The sequence below is a fragment of the Balaenoptera ricei genome, chromosome 15 (genome assembly GCF_028023285.1).
Source record: "Balaenoptera ricei isolate mBalRic1 chromosome 15, mBalRic1.hap2, whole genome shotgun sequence".
Taxonomy (NCBI): Eukaryota; Metazoa; Chordata; class Mammalia; order Artiodactyla; family Balaenopteridae; genus Balaenoptera; species Balaenoptera ricei.
The window spans coordinates 74,404,342-74,420,584 of record NC_082653.1 but is presented as its reverse complement, the minus strand read 5'-3'; the positions used below and the strand labels follow the sequence as shown (position 1 = coordinate 74,420,584).

The 16,243-nt window shown below is 52.3% G+C and overlaps 1 protein-coding gene and 1 long non-coding RNA gene across 4 annotated transcripts in view; one reads left to right on the top strand and one right to left on the bottom strand.

Moving 5' to 3' along the window:
- The window catches only part of LOC132349673 (uncharacterized), a 28,936-nt gene extending 22,597 nt beyond the window's left edge, over window positions 1-6,339 (bottom strand). The window contains exon 1 of the long non-coding RNA XR_009497717.1: window positions 5,715-6,339. This is a non-coding gene — a long non-coding RNA (uncharacterized LOC132349673). The remainder of the gene's footprint in view (window positions 1-5,714) is intronic.
- Window positions 6,122-16,243, top strand: part of GUSB (glucuronidase beta) — a 44,952-nt gene continuing 34,830 nt past the window's right edge. For 2 of the 3 annotated variants that reach the window (XM_059898242.1, XM_059898241.1), the window contains exons 1-10: window positions 6,122-6,375; window positions 7,837-8,022; window positions 8,320-8,501; window positions 8,661-8,803; window positions 9,224-9,411; window positions 10,115-10,267; window positions 10,523-10,701; window positions 10,784-10,930; window positions 12,231-12,315; window positions 14,366-14,542. In XM_059898242.1, the coding sequence (XP_059754225.1) occupies window positions 6,163-6,375; window positions 7,837-8,022; window positions 8,320-8,501; window positions 8,661-8,803; window positions 9,224-9,411; window positions 10,115-10,267; window positions 10,523-10,701; window positions 10,784-10,930; window positions 12,231-12,315; window positions 14,366-14,542 (1,653 nt within the window). In that variant the 5' untranslated portion in view covers window positions 6,122-6,162. Of the gene's footprint in view, window positions 6,376-7,836; window positions 8,023-8,319; window positions 8,502-8,660; window positions 8,804-9,223; window positions 9,412-10,114; window positions 10,268-10,522; window positions 10,702-10,783; window positions 10,931-12,230; window positions 12,316-14,365; window positions 14,543-16,243 lie in introns of those variants that run through there. The other variant, XM_059898243.1, reaches the window with a different exon arrangement.

Genomic DNA, 16,243 nt, shown 5'->3' with positions numbered 1-16,243 from the left:
AGGGACATTTTGTGTTGAGGCACCTCACCACCAGGGGGAGCTTAGTCTATCAATATTATTTTCTGTCCTAGACATTATAAAGTCTTCTGGATGCAGGGTAATTTGCAGGAAGGAGAGGAGTGAATGTGCCAGCAACAATGGTAAATGTAGGGAATTCCCTGGCAGTCCAGTGGTTAGGACTTGGCGCTTTCACTGCCAGGGCCCGGGTTCAATCCCTGGTCTGGGAACTAAGATCCCGCAAGCTGTGCCAAAAAAAAAAAAAAAGTCAATGTATTTTGGGTGTGTTTCCTTGAGCAAGTCATTTCATCTCTCCTCTCAATTCAGCCTCAATTTCCTCATCTGTAGCAGAGAAAGAATAACTCCATTTTACAGTCTTTCAGAGCTGTAAGAATCTCTTAGCAGAGTGTCTGCTGGCGGGGGGCAGTGGGCTGCTGATACTACTGTTATCAAGCGGTAGGAGTCCAGTGGGCACCCTATAGGCCCCAGGTCACCTGTACCCAAGTGATACTCTGAATGCTGTCACCTATGGCATGAGGCCCACATCACTGTGGTTACGAAAGGAGGATCAGTTGCCAGAGAGTCACAGTTTGGCTCAGGCCAGGCGGCCAGGAGTCCAGTTCAGGACCCTGACTACAAATGCAGTGACAGCTGCTTATCCTAGGAGGAAGTCCTGTCCCCATCAGGAAACAGAAGAGCTGGCATGTGAGCCAAGCTTAGAAAAATGACCCAGAGAAGACGAGAAAGAACTATGCCGCCTTCAAGACAAGCCTGGGAAGGTATTTCTGGGGCCAAGGAGCAAGTATACCAGTAGAAGGGCGCCCAGGGATGGGGGAGATGCATAGAAAAGTCACTTAGGACAGACTTACAGTCAAATAGCATCATGACTCCATGCTTCAGACATATAATAAAGACGAACAAAATACAAAAAGAGAAAAGACCCAGAAAGATCTAGTCAAGATAAAAATAAGCAAGACCTCTTTGTGAACCAGACACAAGCAGAAGTGGTGAAAGGGGAGACACAGGGGCCTGTGCGGGGTCCAGCGAGGGGCTGGCGGCTGGGTGATTTTCTTCATCTTCCACGGGGTAACTGGGAGTAAAAGCAACTGGTGTGCACAGCCCCCGTGGAGAGTGCGCTCAGCCATAGTAAAGGGGAAGATGCACAGGGCCTCCAGCCTAGCAGCAACACCCCTAGGAAACACCTGGGGAAAGTCTCACGTGTGAGCACAAGGTCAGGAGGTACATGAGGAATGTGTTGATGGAAAGTGAAAAAGGGCAACAACCTAAATGCTCAACAGGGAAAAGGGGTGAAATCAGTGGTGGTGTATTCACACAATGTAATACTCTCCAGCCATTAACATGGATGGGCCTGAGCCACATTTGTCAGCACGGCTAGAGCTGGCCAAGGCATGCATCTGGCTATGCCGGCATTCTGGAAAGGAAATGGGCATGGTCGTTTCAGATTGTGAGAAGTGTCAGGGGTAGATCAGGGAGAGGTGAGAAGGTGATGGGAGAGGTGCTAACTTCTATCAGGTGTATCTTTTTCTTTTTTCTTTTTTTTGGCTGTGCTGCCAGCTTGCGGGATCTTAGTTCCCCCGACCAGGGATCGAACCTGCCCCCTCAGCAGTGAAAGTGAGGAGTCCTAATCACTGGACCGCCAGGGAATTCCCTACCAGGTGTATCAGAGAAGAACGTTACATGCCCCTTATTCCTCTGACTTAGAATTCTCTTTTGCCTTTTTCCTTTCCATTGGGTGGGTTTGGAGCTCCCCGGAACTTTATTTTCTCTAGGTGCTAATGGAAAGCTGGTATTGAGTTTTGAGAATGTTGCAAGAGAAAAGGAATTTCAGGAACTTCCTCTTTCCAAGCAGCAGAGGGTAGACACCATTCCAGGTCATAAAATTGGTTCAAAGACTCTTATCTGAATAAAGTATGGAATTGAGAATAGTTATGAAAGTTCTGCCCAGAACCGAAACTTGTTCAATTTTCTGTTACTAAAAACTGTCCTTGGGAATGACATATTGACATGTGCAATAACATGGAGAATCTCAAAAACATTTTACTTAATGAAAGAAACCAGACACAGAAAAGCACCCTATATCATTCTGTTTATGTGGCACTCTAGAAAAGCCCAGTCTACTCTATGGTGACACAATGTCGATCAGTAGTTGCCTGGGGCCAGGGGTGGAGGCAGGACAGACTGGACAGGGTCAGGAGGGAGGTGCCTGGAGTAATGGAACTGTTCTGTATTTTGATAGTGCTGGTAGGTACTCAGGTGTGGACATCTGTCAAGCCTTATCAAACTGTACACTTAGAATGCACGTGCACTTCATTATTTGTAAACTATACATCAAGAGAGTTTGTTCTAAACAATTAAAAAAAGAAGTCCTTGGAAGTATTTCTACAAGGTGGGGGAGAGTCTTTTTAAGACACTCAAACTTATTTTCAGATCTTGTAAAAATAACCTTTAACTTCTAAAATATTTGTTATTCTAGGGAATTCCCTGGCGGTCCAGTGGTTAGGACGCCGTGCTTTCATTGCTGTGGGCCCGAGTTCCATCCCTGGTCGGGGAATAAAGATCCTGCAAGCCACATGGCGTGGCCAAAAATTTTAAAAAAAGAAAAAAAATTTGTTATTCTAACTGGTTGCTATACTTGATAATTGTTGTCCTGGTATTGATATTAAAATAGCAATCAATATATCAAGTGACATCCTTGTATTCCTAAAAGATACACACACACACACACACGCACACACACACTCACATTCTCTCTAAGGATGAAAACTGGCAGTTCCCTTTTCTCTATATATGTATGAATATGTAATAAAACTCATGACTCTGTCAATTCCTTGTTCAAACATGAGTTTGAACGTCTTTTAGAGGCCGTATAGCAGAGTGACCAAGAGCATAAATCTCTAACCAGGTTCAAACTCTACCTCTGCCCTTTACTTAACTTTTCTCACTCACTGTATTAGTAACATGGGAATAATAATAGTACCTACTTCATGTTGTGAGAAGTGAATGAGTTAATACATGTAAAACACCCAGATAAGTACCTGGCCCTATAGTGTATAAGTCTGGATAGGCTAGTTATGCTGTAATAGCAAACAACCCCACAATCTTAGTTGTTTGAAACAGTAAAGGTGTTTTTTATTTTTTTTACCATTTTATAATTTTTTTGATTAGAAATTGCCAGATTCTTGATGCATACTTCTCAAATAAAATTAGATTATAATCATTAGCATGATTCTAAACATGCTAATTTATAGATAAAGTAATGCCAAAGTTAAGACAAATTTGAGACCTATCATTGAGAAGAAATAGGAAAGGATTTTGAATTTATAAAAGCACAAGTTCTACCCCGAATTTTGCTACAGGTTTTTCTCTGATCTTGGCAAGTCACTAGCTCTATTTGTCTTAGTGTTCCCATCTGTAAAACTGTGGTCATGATCCTTGACACTGCCTTTCTTAAAAGAGAATGTTATGAGGATGAATAAGGTAATGCCTTGTGGTAGAAATAATAAAGGTTTATTTCTCACTCATGCCACACATCCATCACAGGTTGGAAGGGAAGCATTGATCACCCTCAGTCACTCAGGAATTCAGGCTGATGGAAGCTCAATTTGGACACATGCTTCCATGATCGCCAAGGCAGGAAAAAGGGATGTGGCAGATCAGCACTGGCTTTCAAATTTCTGCTATCAAAATCTCATTTGGCAAAAATAGTCACATGATGACACCTAACTTCAAAGGGGCAAGGACCATGTGTCTAGAAAGGGGGAGGACCAGAAAAACGTTTGGTGAAAAGCACTAACGACTACCATGGTTAACTTTTTTTTTTTTTTTTGGCTGCACCTTGTGACATGTGGGATCTTAGTTCCCCCGACCAGTAGAAGCGTGGAGTCCTAACCACTGGACCACCAGTGAAGTCCCATGGTTAACTATTATAATTGAATTTTAAAGTAGGCAGAGGAGGAGAACTCAAAGAAGAAGTGACATTTAAGCCAACGCCTGAATCACAAAAAAGGGGAAACTATGAGAGCATTGTGTGCAAAGTCCCTAAAGCAGGAATGGGCTTGAAGCATTTGAGGAATAGGAAAATGGCTCAAGTGTTTGCAAAATGGTGAATAAGAGTGAGAGCTGGCAGGGCTGGGTCACACGGGCCCTTGAAGGCCATGGTAAGGAGTCTGAATTTTACTCCAAAGTGTACTGGGAAGCCACTGTTTAACCAGATAACATGGTATAATTTTTATAAAGACCACTCACTCTGCTTGCTCTGGTGGGATGGGCAAGTATGGGGAAAGGGAGATCAGTGAAGAGGCAACAGTCCAGGTGAGACGCCTGTGGTCTGGGCCATACTGGTCTGGGCCAGTATGATGTTGTGTGGAACGCCCAGTCCCTGTAGACTATACTGACAGAGGATTAAGAGAGCGTAGGCCTAGGGCTAGACAGTGAATGTCTACCACTGCCCCATATAATTACGACCTGCTTTTGATCCTGTCTCGTTGCTGAGGATTGAAAAGAACACATTTACCACATCATTAGCCACATATCAAGTGCCAGAGGCTGTGTTGATATATTCTAGCAAAGAAACAGCTTCTGAGGGGCTTCCCTGGTGGCGCAGTGGTTAAGAATCCACCTGCCAATGCAGAGGACACAGGTTCAATCCCTGGTCTGGGAAGATCCCATACGCTGCAGAGCAACTAAGCCCGTGTGCCACAACTACTGAGCCTGCGCTCTAGAGCCCACGTGCCACAACTATTGAAGCTGCTCGCCCTAGAGCCTGCGCACTGCGACCGCAACTACTGAGCCCACGTGCCGCAGCTACTGAAGCCCGCGCGCCTAAAGCCTGTGTTCCGCAACAAGAGAAGCCACCGCAATAAGAAGCCCGTGCACCGCAACGAAGAGTAGGCCCTGCTTGTGGCAACTAGAGAAAGCCTGCGCGCAGCAACGAAAACCCAACGCAGCCAAAAATAAAAAATTAAAATTAAAAACAAAAAGAAAATCAACTTGTACTAACTAAATATATATAGGTTGACTCGCAAATGGAAAATCAATTTATTAATTTATAGAAGCACATTGACCTTTACTTATTTATTTTTGCCCATTTGCTAGTTTTAAAAGGCTCATTGGTTTGATTCTGATTATAAAAATAATGCATGTTCATAATAGAAATTTTCACAAAATCAGAAAATACGAAGAACAAAATGAAAATCATCTATATCACCCATAATAACACTTTACAACTATCTAGATCTGTGTGGATATAATTTTAGCACTATTGGGATCATACTGTATATACTTTTGCATCTTACTTTCTCTTATTTTTATATGGTAAGCATTTGCGGAAAAGAAAAACCTGTAGGCCTTGTCATTTCTTACAATATGTTTATTTTTACCACCCTGGGAACTACTTTGTTTACGGCGTCAAGGTGCATTACCAGAAGGTTGCTTTGGTGAACATGAAATCAGAGCAAAAATTAATAAATTAAAAATAGAGTAATTGTACGAACAATTGCATCCAGGCCAGGTTACCGGTACCATAGACCCCCTCTCCTTGCATCTCTGTGTGCCCGCAATGCCAAGAGGGAGCGCCGGGCCCCTGGGTAGGGGTTCGGGGCCCAGGGGACCGCAGGTGGAAGCCCAGGGTCAAGGCTATAAGCCAGGTGGGCCTGCGCGAAATTCACTAGACATGTTGAGGCTTCGTCTGAGCTCACCGGTGTCCCGCAAGCATAAGCGAGTGGAGGTGTCCCAGGTCGGCCTCCTTGAAGCATCGTGGGTAACCCGGCCGTCTCCCGGATTTCGCTGCGGCCCGCGTCCCTGGACCAGCCGCCCTGGGCGCTAGCAGCCGGGGATGGGAGGGCGGGGGAGGGCGGCGGACGGCAGTGACCTCGCGGGCGCGGAGCCTGCGACCACCGCCCTTCGGGGCCCGGGGTGGAGCTCGGGCTCCCCGCGGACCCTCCCCTGCCGCCGCTCTCGGTCAGGAAGGCGGGCCTGGAACGGCCTGGTGGGAGCGGGCCTCCGGCGGAAACCTGGCCGCGGAACCGCCTTCAACGAAGATGGCGCGGGGGCGGGACACGTGACTTCAGGCTCCACCCCGGCCCCGCCTCCCGCGCTCACGGCATCGGGCGCGGGGCTGCTGGCAGCTAGGGGCCCGCGGGAACCATGCGCCGGGGGCTGGCGGGCGCCTGGGCCGTGCTCGGCCCGCTGCTCTGGGGCTGCGGGCTGGCGCTGCTGCAGGGCGGGATGCTCTACCCCCGGGAGAGCCGGTCGCGGGAGCGCAAGGAACTGGACGGCCTCTGGAGGTTCCGCGCCGACTTCTCCCAGAACCGGCGCCAGGGCTTCGAGCAGCAGTGGTACCGGACGCCGCTGCGGGAGGTGCGGGCTCTGGGGACGGGGACCAGGGCAGGGAAGCTCCTGGAAGCCGGGTCGGGGGTGTGGGGAGACTTCCCCTGAGCCCTCGGAACTGCCGGCCAGGAGGCGGTTAAAGATGGACGGGCCTGTGGGGCTTGGGGTCGACCCACCCGGAGAGTGACCGGGAAGGAGGAAATGGGCGGGCCCGATGTCGGTGGGGGAGGCGGAGCCGGAGCAGTGTCCCGGCACCGACCTGGGGGCGGGTGGCCGCGCAGTGGCAGGAGGGGAGGCTTTGGACGTCTTGGGGCCAGCTCTGCCCTGGCAGGAAGGACCTTGGGTTCCAAGGTTCAGGTAGAGGACGGGGCTTGGCATCCAGCCGAGGACCCCCCTCTAGGTCTCCCCTCTGACTTGGATCGGGTGGGAACTGAGAACTGGGGCAGGGGCAGGCCTGTGTGCCCATCCGACACTCACCTCCCTTAGATCCTCTTTTTTCAGTCTTTGCCGCCCAGCCCTCATCGGCGGAGGAAGAAAGGGGCGGGCGGGGGCTGGTGCCAGGCACTTGCCCCACTCAGAGTTTCCGCAGGGAAGCGGCCCATGCGCCCCGGCCAGCCTCCCTCCCTGGGGCAGTCAGTTGATCATCTTCCTCTTAGTCAGGGTCTGGTTTGTCTCTGCAGATCCTTCTTGCCCTAGGCTGGTTGCGGCCATAGGCTCACCCCATTCCATGGACACCCTGGTGCCTGCTGCCCGCTACCCTGAGAAAGAACTTATGGCCTCACCAGACCTTGGACACAAAGCATCCTAGCAGTTGGTCTCTCATCAGCAAGTTATCCATCCATTCATCCAATATTTGTTGAGTCCTTACTATGTGGCAGGGCTTGTGCCAGAAGCTGGGCAGACAGCTGTGAGGGACAGGAAATCCCTGCTTCCTTGGAGGTCACATGTGTCTTCAGGAAGCTCTTCCCCAGGCTGCTTCCAGACTCCCTGAGCTCTCTGCCCCACTCCTGCCTTGCCTTCTCCCTGAGGTGTTCAAGGGTGCGGAGGTTCAGGGGAGTCCCTGCGGGGCTCCGATTCACCTGGTTCTGCCGGGACGTCCAGAGGTCGTATCTCAGGGGCCCTGGCCCCCAGAGGCCTTCCCTGGCCCCTACGATAGTCCCCCACCATGCTCCATGCTCTCTTCGTAGAGCTGCTCGCCTGGCAGCAGAGGCCTTGTTCACTCTTTCACTCCCAGCGCCTGAAACAGCACGTACGCGTTCACTGTGCGCCACTGAGTGAGTGAGTGCGTGCGTGACTGGGTCTACTTCATGGAGTCGCGAAAATTAAATGAGTCAGTAAAAAACATTGGTCAGTTGCCGGTGGGGTGGCCTGGAATCCGGGAGGGTCTGGGAGAAGTCATCTCGTCCAGCTTCTTCCTGTAAGTGGGGTTGCCGGGGGGGCCCCTTAGCTTCCCAGGTGATCTGGACCTGATTCCAGTCCTTGTCTCCTCAGTCGGGCCCCAGCCTGGACATGCCGGTTCCCTCCAGCTTCAACGACGTAGGCCAGGATGGGCGGCTGCGGAGCTTCGTTGGCTGGGTGTGGTATGAACGGGAGGCCACCCTGCCCCAGCGATGGACCGAGGACCTGGGCACAAGAGTGGTGCTGAGGATCGGCAGCGCCCACTACTACGCCATCGTGGTCAGTGCAGCAAGCGGCAGGCGGAACGAGTAGGGTGCCTGGATCCCAGCCGTCACCTGACAGCCTGCCTCCTGCGGTGCCCGCGGGGTGGGGGGCACACTCACGCCCCGCACTGGGGTTCGTGCCCTGGGGGGGGGGGAGGGTGGCCTCATCTGTTCCCCCGGAGCTCCCTTCCTCCACTTCTGAGGCGGGTGGCAGCTGGCAGCCCATCCCGCCTGCTCCCCCCATACTGCACTTCTACGTGAGGGAGCGCCTGAGATGGCAGGGCCCCCTCCTCATATATCCCTGTGTCTGCAGTGGGTGAATGGGGTCCATGTGGCAGAGCACGAGGGGGGCCATCTCCCCTTCGAGGCTGACATCAGCAAGCTGGTCCAGAGTGGGCCCCTGTCCTCCTGCCGCATTACCATCGCCATCAACAACACGCTCTCCCCCCACACCCTGCCGCCAGGGACCATCCTCTACAAGACGGACACCTCCAAGTGAGCAGCACCTCGCCCCCCTCCCCGCTCTGCCCAGTGGTCTTCCCGTCACGGGCAGGGTGGCCTTAACAGAGGTGAGGCCCTGGCTCTGGGAGGCCAGGGAGACGTGTGAGCTGAGGTCGAAGGACCCAGGGCAAGGCCACTGCCCTCCCATCCTAGGTACCCCAAGGGTTACTTTGTCCAGAACACAAACTTTGACTTCTTCAATTACGCGGGACTGCATCGGACTGTGCTCCTCTACACCACGCCTACCACCTACATCGATGACATCACCGTCACCACCGACGTGGACCAAGACACTGGTGAGGCTCCTGGCAGGGTCTGCCGTCAGCCAGGCCCCCAGCGGCTTTGTTCCCTGTTTGGAAAGATCCCCTAGGAGAAAGACTGTCCCATCCACCTCAGCAGCTGGAATCCAGCCTGTCCAAGCTGGCAGAGGCTGCGGAAATCACCCATCTGCTCTGACTTCACTTTGGGAGCAAGTGGGGCTTGCCTCAAATCATAGCTCGTGGTGAATAATAGCCCAGGATGCAGGAGAACCCCGTGTCCCTTCCCCACTGTGCCGCCCTCACTTCATCTCCCCTCACTGCAGATTGAGCTCAAGAAATAAACGGCTGTCAGCTAGGGGCTCCTCAGAAAGGTGGCCTCAGGGCACTCTCATCTGTGTGACCCCAGGTCACATCCCTCCCTCCTCTCTCTTGTCTGATCTGTCTTGTCTCCTGCAGGGCTGGTGAATTACCAGATCGTCGTCCAGGGCAGTGAGCACTTCCAGCTTGAAGTGTGTCTCCTGGATGAGGAAGGCAGGGTCGTGGCCAAGGGGACAGGGGGCCGGGGCCAGCTGCGGGTGCCCAGTGCCCACCTCTGGTGGCCGTACCTGATGCACGAGCACCCTGCCTACCTGTACTCGTTGGAGGTAATGGTGGTGAGGATTGGGCTGTGGGAGGCCTTTTCCCCCCATCCAGCAGCCCTGGCTTCAGCAGGCATGGTCCTCTGATCTTCCTAGTCAGTTGGATTGAAGAGTCCCCAGCCTGCTTTTTTCCAACCCTTGGTGGGGAGGCCCAGTTTGAAGAGCAGGCCCCAGGGGCAGGGTGGGCAAAAGTTCCTTCTTTTTTATTTAAATTTTTTATTTTTTAACATCTTTATTAGAGTATAATTGCTTTACAATAGTGTGTCAGTTTCTGCTTTATAACAAAGTGAATCAGTTATACATATACATATGTTCCCATATCTCTTCCCTCTTGCGTCTCACTCCCTCCCACCCTCCCTATCCCACCCCTCTAGGTGGTCACAAAGCACCGAGCTGATCTCCCTGTGCTATGCGGCTGCTTCCCACTAGCTAGCTATTTTACGTTTGGTAGTGTATATATGTCCATGCCACTCTCTCACTTTGTCCCGGCTTACCCTTCCCCCTCCCCGTATCCTCAAGTCCATTCTCTAGTAGGTCTGCATAAAAGCTCCTTCTTGTTCATGGCGGATGCCTGTACTTCCTGCATCTCTCTACTTGCCGTCCCAGAGGTGGGCTGCCGTGGTTTGCAAGGGGCCATCCTGCCGAAGTGCGGGCTGCGTGGGGTTCAGGCTGTCCAGGATGCCTCATGCCCAGTGCTTGGCTTTTGCAGGTGAAGCTGACCGCACAGACGGCTGCTGGGTTTGTGTCTGACTTCTACACCCTCCCCGTGGGGATCCGCACTGTGGCTGTCACAGAGAGCCAGTTCCGCATCAACGGGAAGCCTTTCTATTTCCACGGGGTCAACAAGCATGAGGATGCAGACGTGAGTTGGGGCTCCTGAGTCCCTGGGGGGGGCCATTTCTTGCCATCCCTTCCTCCGTGTCCCTTGAAGTGGTTGAGGGCAGCTCAGAGCAGTGAAGCAAACCGCTCAAAACCACTGCTCAAAACCACGATGGGGCCTGTGCTTGGCCTGGATAGCGGGCTAACGGGGTGACTCTTGAGGGGCCCAGCTCTAGAAGGAAGCGCATCTTCAGCGGGGACAGGGGGCAGGGGCTCACGCTGCTGTGCTGTCCCCTAGATCCGAGGGAAGGGCTTTGACTGGCCGCTGCTGGTGAAGGACTTCAACCTGCTGCACTGGCTGGGCGCCAATGCCTTCCGCACCAGCCACTACCCCTACGCAGAGGAGGTGATGCAGCTCTGTGACCGCTATGGGATCGTGGTCATCGACGAGAGTCCCGGCGTGGGCATCGTGCTGGCGTGAGTGCCCGCCGCCCGCACAGCCCAGCCCGCCCAGCTTGGCGCCCTGTGACCCGCTCCCTTTCCTCCCCCTGCCCCGCAGCCAGAGCTTCAGCAACGTGTCTCTGCAGCACCACCTGGAGGTGATGGAGGAGATGGTCCGCAGGGACAAGAATCACCCGGCTGTTGTGATGTGGTCTGTGGCCAACGAGCCTGCTTCCTTCCTGAAGCCGGCTGGTTACTACTTTAAGTGAGTGCCCCTGCCTTCCCCGGGTCAGGGGTGAGACCTCAGCCCGCTGGCCCAGCTCAGCCTCGGCTGGCAGCTGCGGGCGAGCTGCAGTGGGCCCTGGGGTGGGTGTGGGCTGTGAGAGGGTCAGCACCTGCTCCCAGCCCAGGTGCATCCATACCTGGTCAGTTGAGGGGACCAAGTACCCACCCACCCAGATCGTGATTTTAACCCAGTGTCTTCCTTGACACACCTGAAATGAAACCCAGAGTTAACCTAACCTATTTATATACATAACTTCAAATTAAGAAAGAAAAAGAAATAGTGACGTGGCCTAACCATAATATAAAGGAGAGTCATTTGTAAAATAATCCGTGAATGCATAGGCCTAGACTCCCCAGAAGATCCAGTGAAGGGGCAGGAGCTTGCACCTAGATGTGGCATCTCCCTGACAGCACAGCTACAAAAGCTGATGACGGGGGCTGGAAAGCATAGCTGGTGACTCTGATACCGTGAGCAGCGTTTTCTTCAGTGCTGCCCTTTTCTAAAACACTGAGCCACCCCAGGTAAAGTTGCAACCAAAACCAAGTATAGTCTTCCCTCGATTTTTATGGTATCTCCGTTCCTGGGAAATTTAGTGCGTGTTTTGTTAAAACTGCACAAAACCACTTTGTGATGCTTCGGGTTCATCTGTAAAGGGGAATTAAGCTTTATAAAGCCGGCTTACCTAGGCATGTAATTATAAACAGGTTTTCCATGACGTGCATGTTCTAACCATTCTAAGTTACATTGTTGGATGGGACCAGGCCATCTAAAGTTCATGGTCCATTCACTGAATGCGAATAGCTTGTAATTTGTTACATTCGCCTGTGTGGCTTCACTCCTTGGAGCTTCACAGCTATTTAAGTCTCTAGTGAGTGCCCAGCGCACAGCCTGCCTCCCAGCCCCCGACTTAGGTGTTAATATCCATCCTAATCCACACCCCGTCCTATTTTCAAGAGCTTCGCCAGAGATGCAGAGCCCAGCTTTTGGCAGTGCCCAGCCCAAGGACCTCTGCTCTGTGCCTCCCACCCCTGGAGGATGGTCCCTCCTCTGGGAGGGATGGGGGACTAGGATCTGGGGAGGGAGGAAGGAGGAAAGAATGATGTCAGGGAACGTGACGCCTAGAAGAACATGTTTGCTTACCTGAAATACACTGGAAGGCAGGGAGGAGAGCGGTGTCTTGGGGCTTTTTTTGGCTGGGAAGATGGGAAGGAGAGGATGCGGGATGAGAGCCCTCCCTGGACTGACTGACGGTGCCCTGTCTTCTGCCCTCCGTGGACAGGACGCTGATTGCCCACACCAAAGCCTTGGACCCCTCCCGGCCCGTGACCTTTGTGACCAACTCCAACTATGAAGCAGACCTGGCGGTGAGCCTGGGGGTCTCCATGCCACGTCTCCCCTCTGCCTGTCCTCTCATCCTGCCCGGATGCTGGCTGACATGAGCCGCTGGGAGGGACCACGAGCAGCCAGTCCAACCATTTCCATAGATGGTCTTTAGGTTAAAGAGGACTGCCCGTCGATTTGCCAGGCAGTGTGGCTTCTTGAATCTAAGGAGGCTGGGCACAGGGAGGTCGAATTCATTCTCAGTTCAGACTCATCAGTTTTTATGCACCTCAATTTAATTTTATGCCCCTCAGTTTAATATGCTCAGAAAAGGGTAGAGGTTTAAGGGAGCCTAAAGTCATCTTTGTCCCGTGTTTCTCAAACCTGGCTGATCGTCAGAACCACTAAGGGAAGCTTTCTGAAAGTGTAGATATCTGGATTCTGAGATTCTGATTTAGTAAAGTCCAGGGTGGGAATCTGGGTTTTAAAAAAACTCCTCAGTGATTCCCGTCATCAACCCAGCTTTGGGAACCGGACTAGACTAAACTAGATCCAGACCCTGGGATTGAGAATCAAAGGAACAGGCCACACAGCCGGCCAGACCCCACGGCCACCCTCACGGTCCCTGGGCGCAGCAGCCCCTCGGAAACCGTGTTGAGTTGCACAGAAGCTGTAAAACATGGGAGCAAGAAGATGCTCTTCCACTAGAGAACTGAGGCCAGTACTTAAAAGTGCTCCAGAGAGAGGAATCATCTAAAGGAGAAAGAATGGATGAGAAAACACTATGCACAAGAATAAATTGTGAGCACTGTCATTTTGACACGGATGGGACAGTTTGTAGCCCTGGTGTTCCTGTGCCATCCCTCGACAACGCCCCCTTGAAGGAGTGCGAAGACTGTGGTCAAATACCAGTGTGACACAGGCAGACCTGGACTTTCTCAGAGCCCAAGTGGTGTTCCTTCCCGTTCTAGTGGGCAGGGGAGCCTGTGCCGGTCCCCCCAGAAGGTTGCCAGGCTCACCTGGTGGGGGGTGTGTGAGCCACAGTCATGGTCACGTGCCCACCCAGAGGCACCGCTTTCCACCTGCATCTTTCCGCCACCAGTTCGGAAAGGTGCCGAGGTCACTTGGGAAAGACGGACCACGACAGTCACAGTGCAGACTTTGGAGGTGAGTGTGGGTTCAGGTGAGCTCTGCTGCCCACTGCGCACCACACTGTTCAGACTCGAGGCAGTCCCACCCCATCATCCGGGCTACCCTCCTAGGAGGGAATTTTCCAGCCACTTTATGGCCCACAGTCCTAGCTCAGGAAGGTGAATCAAGAGCCTTTGTGAGGAGAAAAACTGCCTTTGTCCCTTAGTTGGGAACACTTTTCCAGGGCCAGGGGGACAGCCAGTGACAGGAGCACAACCTAAAGAGGAACACAGTCGGGTTGGGATGGGCCCTGGGCTCCCACTGGGGCCAGCACGCTGGGCACCCTCCCCTGAGCCCAGCTGCAGCCAGGTCAGGGGCACCAGCCCAGAGTTAGAGACTTGTTCCATTCAAGTCTCTTCTAACTCCATGTCCTATACGTGTGAGCATCCAACTCATTTCTTTTTTTAAATTAATTAATTAATTAATTTTATTTTGGGCTGCGTTGGGTCTTCGTTGCTGCACGTGGGCTTTCTCTAGTTGCGGCAAGCGGGGGCTACTCTTCACTGCAGTGTGTGGGCTTCCCATCGCGGTGGCTTCTCGTGGCGGAGCACGGGCTCTAGGTGCGTGGGCTTCAGTAGTTGTGGCACGTGGGCTCAGTAGTTGTGGCTCGTGGGCTCTAGAGCTCGTGGGCTCTAGAGCGCAGGCTCTAGAGCGCAGTAGTTGTGGCACACGGGCTTAGTTGTTCCACAATATGTGGGATCTTCCTGGACCAGGGCTCGAACCTGTGTCCCCTGCGTTGGCAGGCGGATTCTTAACCACTGTGCCACCAGGGAAGTCCCCTAACTCATTTCTGCATCCCCTTCTTAACTGCTGTGCCAGAAGCGCCGCCCCCCCGCCCAACTGTAAGTCCGAAGGCTATCCTACACTCTCCTGGTTCTTGAACACGTTTTAACACTCTTCCAGGTGCCGTATGTGGACGTCATCTGTGTGAACAGTTACTACTCCTGGTATCATGACTACGGGCACATGGAGGTGATTCAGCTGCAGCTGGCAACCCAGTTTGAGAGCTGGTATAAGACCTACCAGAAGCCAATTATTCAGAGCGAGTACGGAGCAGAAACCATCACAGGGTTTCACGAGGTAAGTAGTGTAGAACATTCGAGTTATTTTTTCACTCTCCTGGACCGTGATGTCATTCACTGCCCCGGGCTAGAAAGGTGCCTCCTTCCCGGTCCCTCACTTGTCCTGATGACCTCCTACAGCTCACCAGGCTCACCTTAACCTACCCCTCCACACGGCTACCCTGGACTCCGCCTCTGCCTCACTTGAGTGGTCCTCAGACAGCCTCCCCCTAGCTGCCCAAATGGTCTTTGGAACAAATCCAAACCTTGGGAGTCCCGTCACTGGCTTCTGGCCCACAGGACGAAGCCCAAATCTGTGGTCAGGGCTGTCAACATCCTTTGCCCTGTGCCGTCTCCCAGGTCTTCATCCTCCTCTGCCTTCAGTCGTGGACCCTGGCCTGTTTTCACTGTGCTCACTGGCTTCTGCTCTGGCTTGGCCTGTTCCTTCTGCCTAGAATGCCCTTCTTAGCACCATAATCATCAACTAATGGATTCTGTTTTTTTTTTTTTAAGGGATTATTTATTTATTTATTTATTTGTGTATTTATGTATGTATTTATTTATTTATTTTTGGCTGCGTTGGGTCTTCGTTGTGCCGCAGGCTTTCTCTAGTTGCGGTGAGCGGGGGCTACTCTTTGTTGCGGTGCGCGGGCTTCTCATTGTGGTGGCTTCCCTTGTTGTGGAGCACGGGCTCTAGGCACGTAGGCTCAGTAGTTGTGGCGCACGGGCTTAGTTGCTCTGCAGCATGTGGGATCTTCCTGGACCAGGGCTCGAACCCATGTCTCCTGCATTGGCAGGCGGATTCCTAACCACTGCACCACCAGGGAAGCCCAACTAATGGATTCTTACTCAGCATTCGAGCCTCAGCTTAGGTGGCCCCTCTTTGGTGAGGTTTACCCCACCTGCCTGGGCAGAGGAAACTCTTCCCCCTGCTCCGTCTCTGTCTCAGCATTTCTCAGTGTGCGCTGTCATGATCTCTTTGGCTCTCTCCTTGACCAGACCGAGGGCTCCAGGAGGGAGACTAAATCCTATTTATTGTTGCTTCCCAAGCACTCAGCAGGGTCCGGCACACAGCGGGTGCTAAATGATACTTGTTAAGGGAATGAGTGAGATCTTGGAGCAAGATTTTGGTTTTTTTGGGAGTTTTTTTTTAGCTGCGTCACACTGCATGCAGGATCTTAGTTCCTAGACCAGGGATTGAACCCACGCCCCCTGCATTGGAAGCATGGAGTCATAACCACTGGACCACCAGGGAAGTCGTTGGAGCAAGGTTTAATCACTAGCTTTTTCTCATTGTTTTGTCCATTTCCTCACCAAAGATAGGCTGTTTTGTCTTGTGGGGATTGTTTTCATGTGGATTCTTGAACCCCAGCCAGCTGACACTCACCTGTCACAACGGCTGGGGTTCCTTGTTGACACATTTCTTCATTTGCTGATCCTTCGTAGGTTGAACAGTAACCCAAATGGACTCTCTTATTCTGTTCACACCCTTAAATTCATCTTGCCTACACAGAGTGCCACTTGGACAGACTGCTAACGTAGGGGGAAGTATCTTATGAAGACAAAGTATGTACATTTGTCCTCCCTCTTTAAAAAGGTGACCAACTCTGAATTTTTAACAAATTCTGAAAAGGACTTCCCTGGTGATCCAGTGGTTAAGACTTCCCCTTCCAATGAAGGGGGTGTGGGTTCGATCCCTGGTCTGGGAGCTAAGATCCCA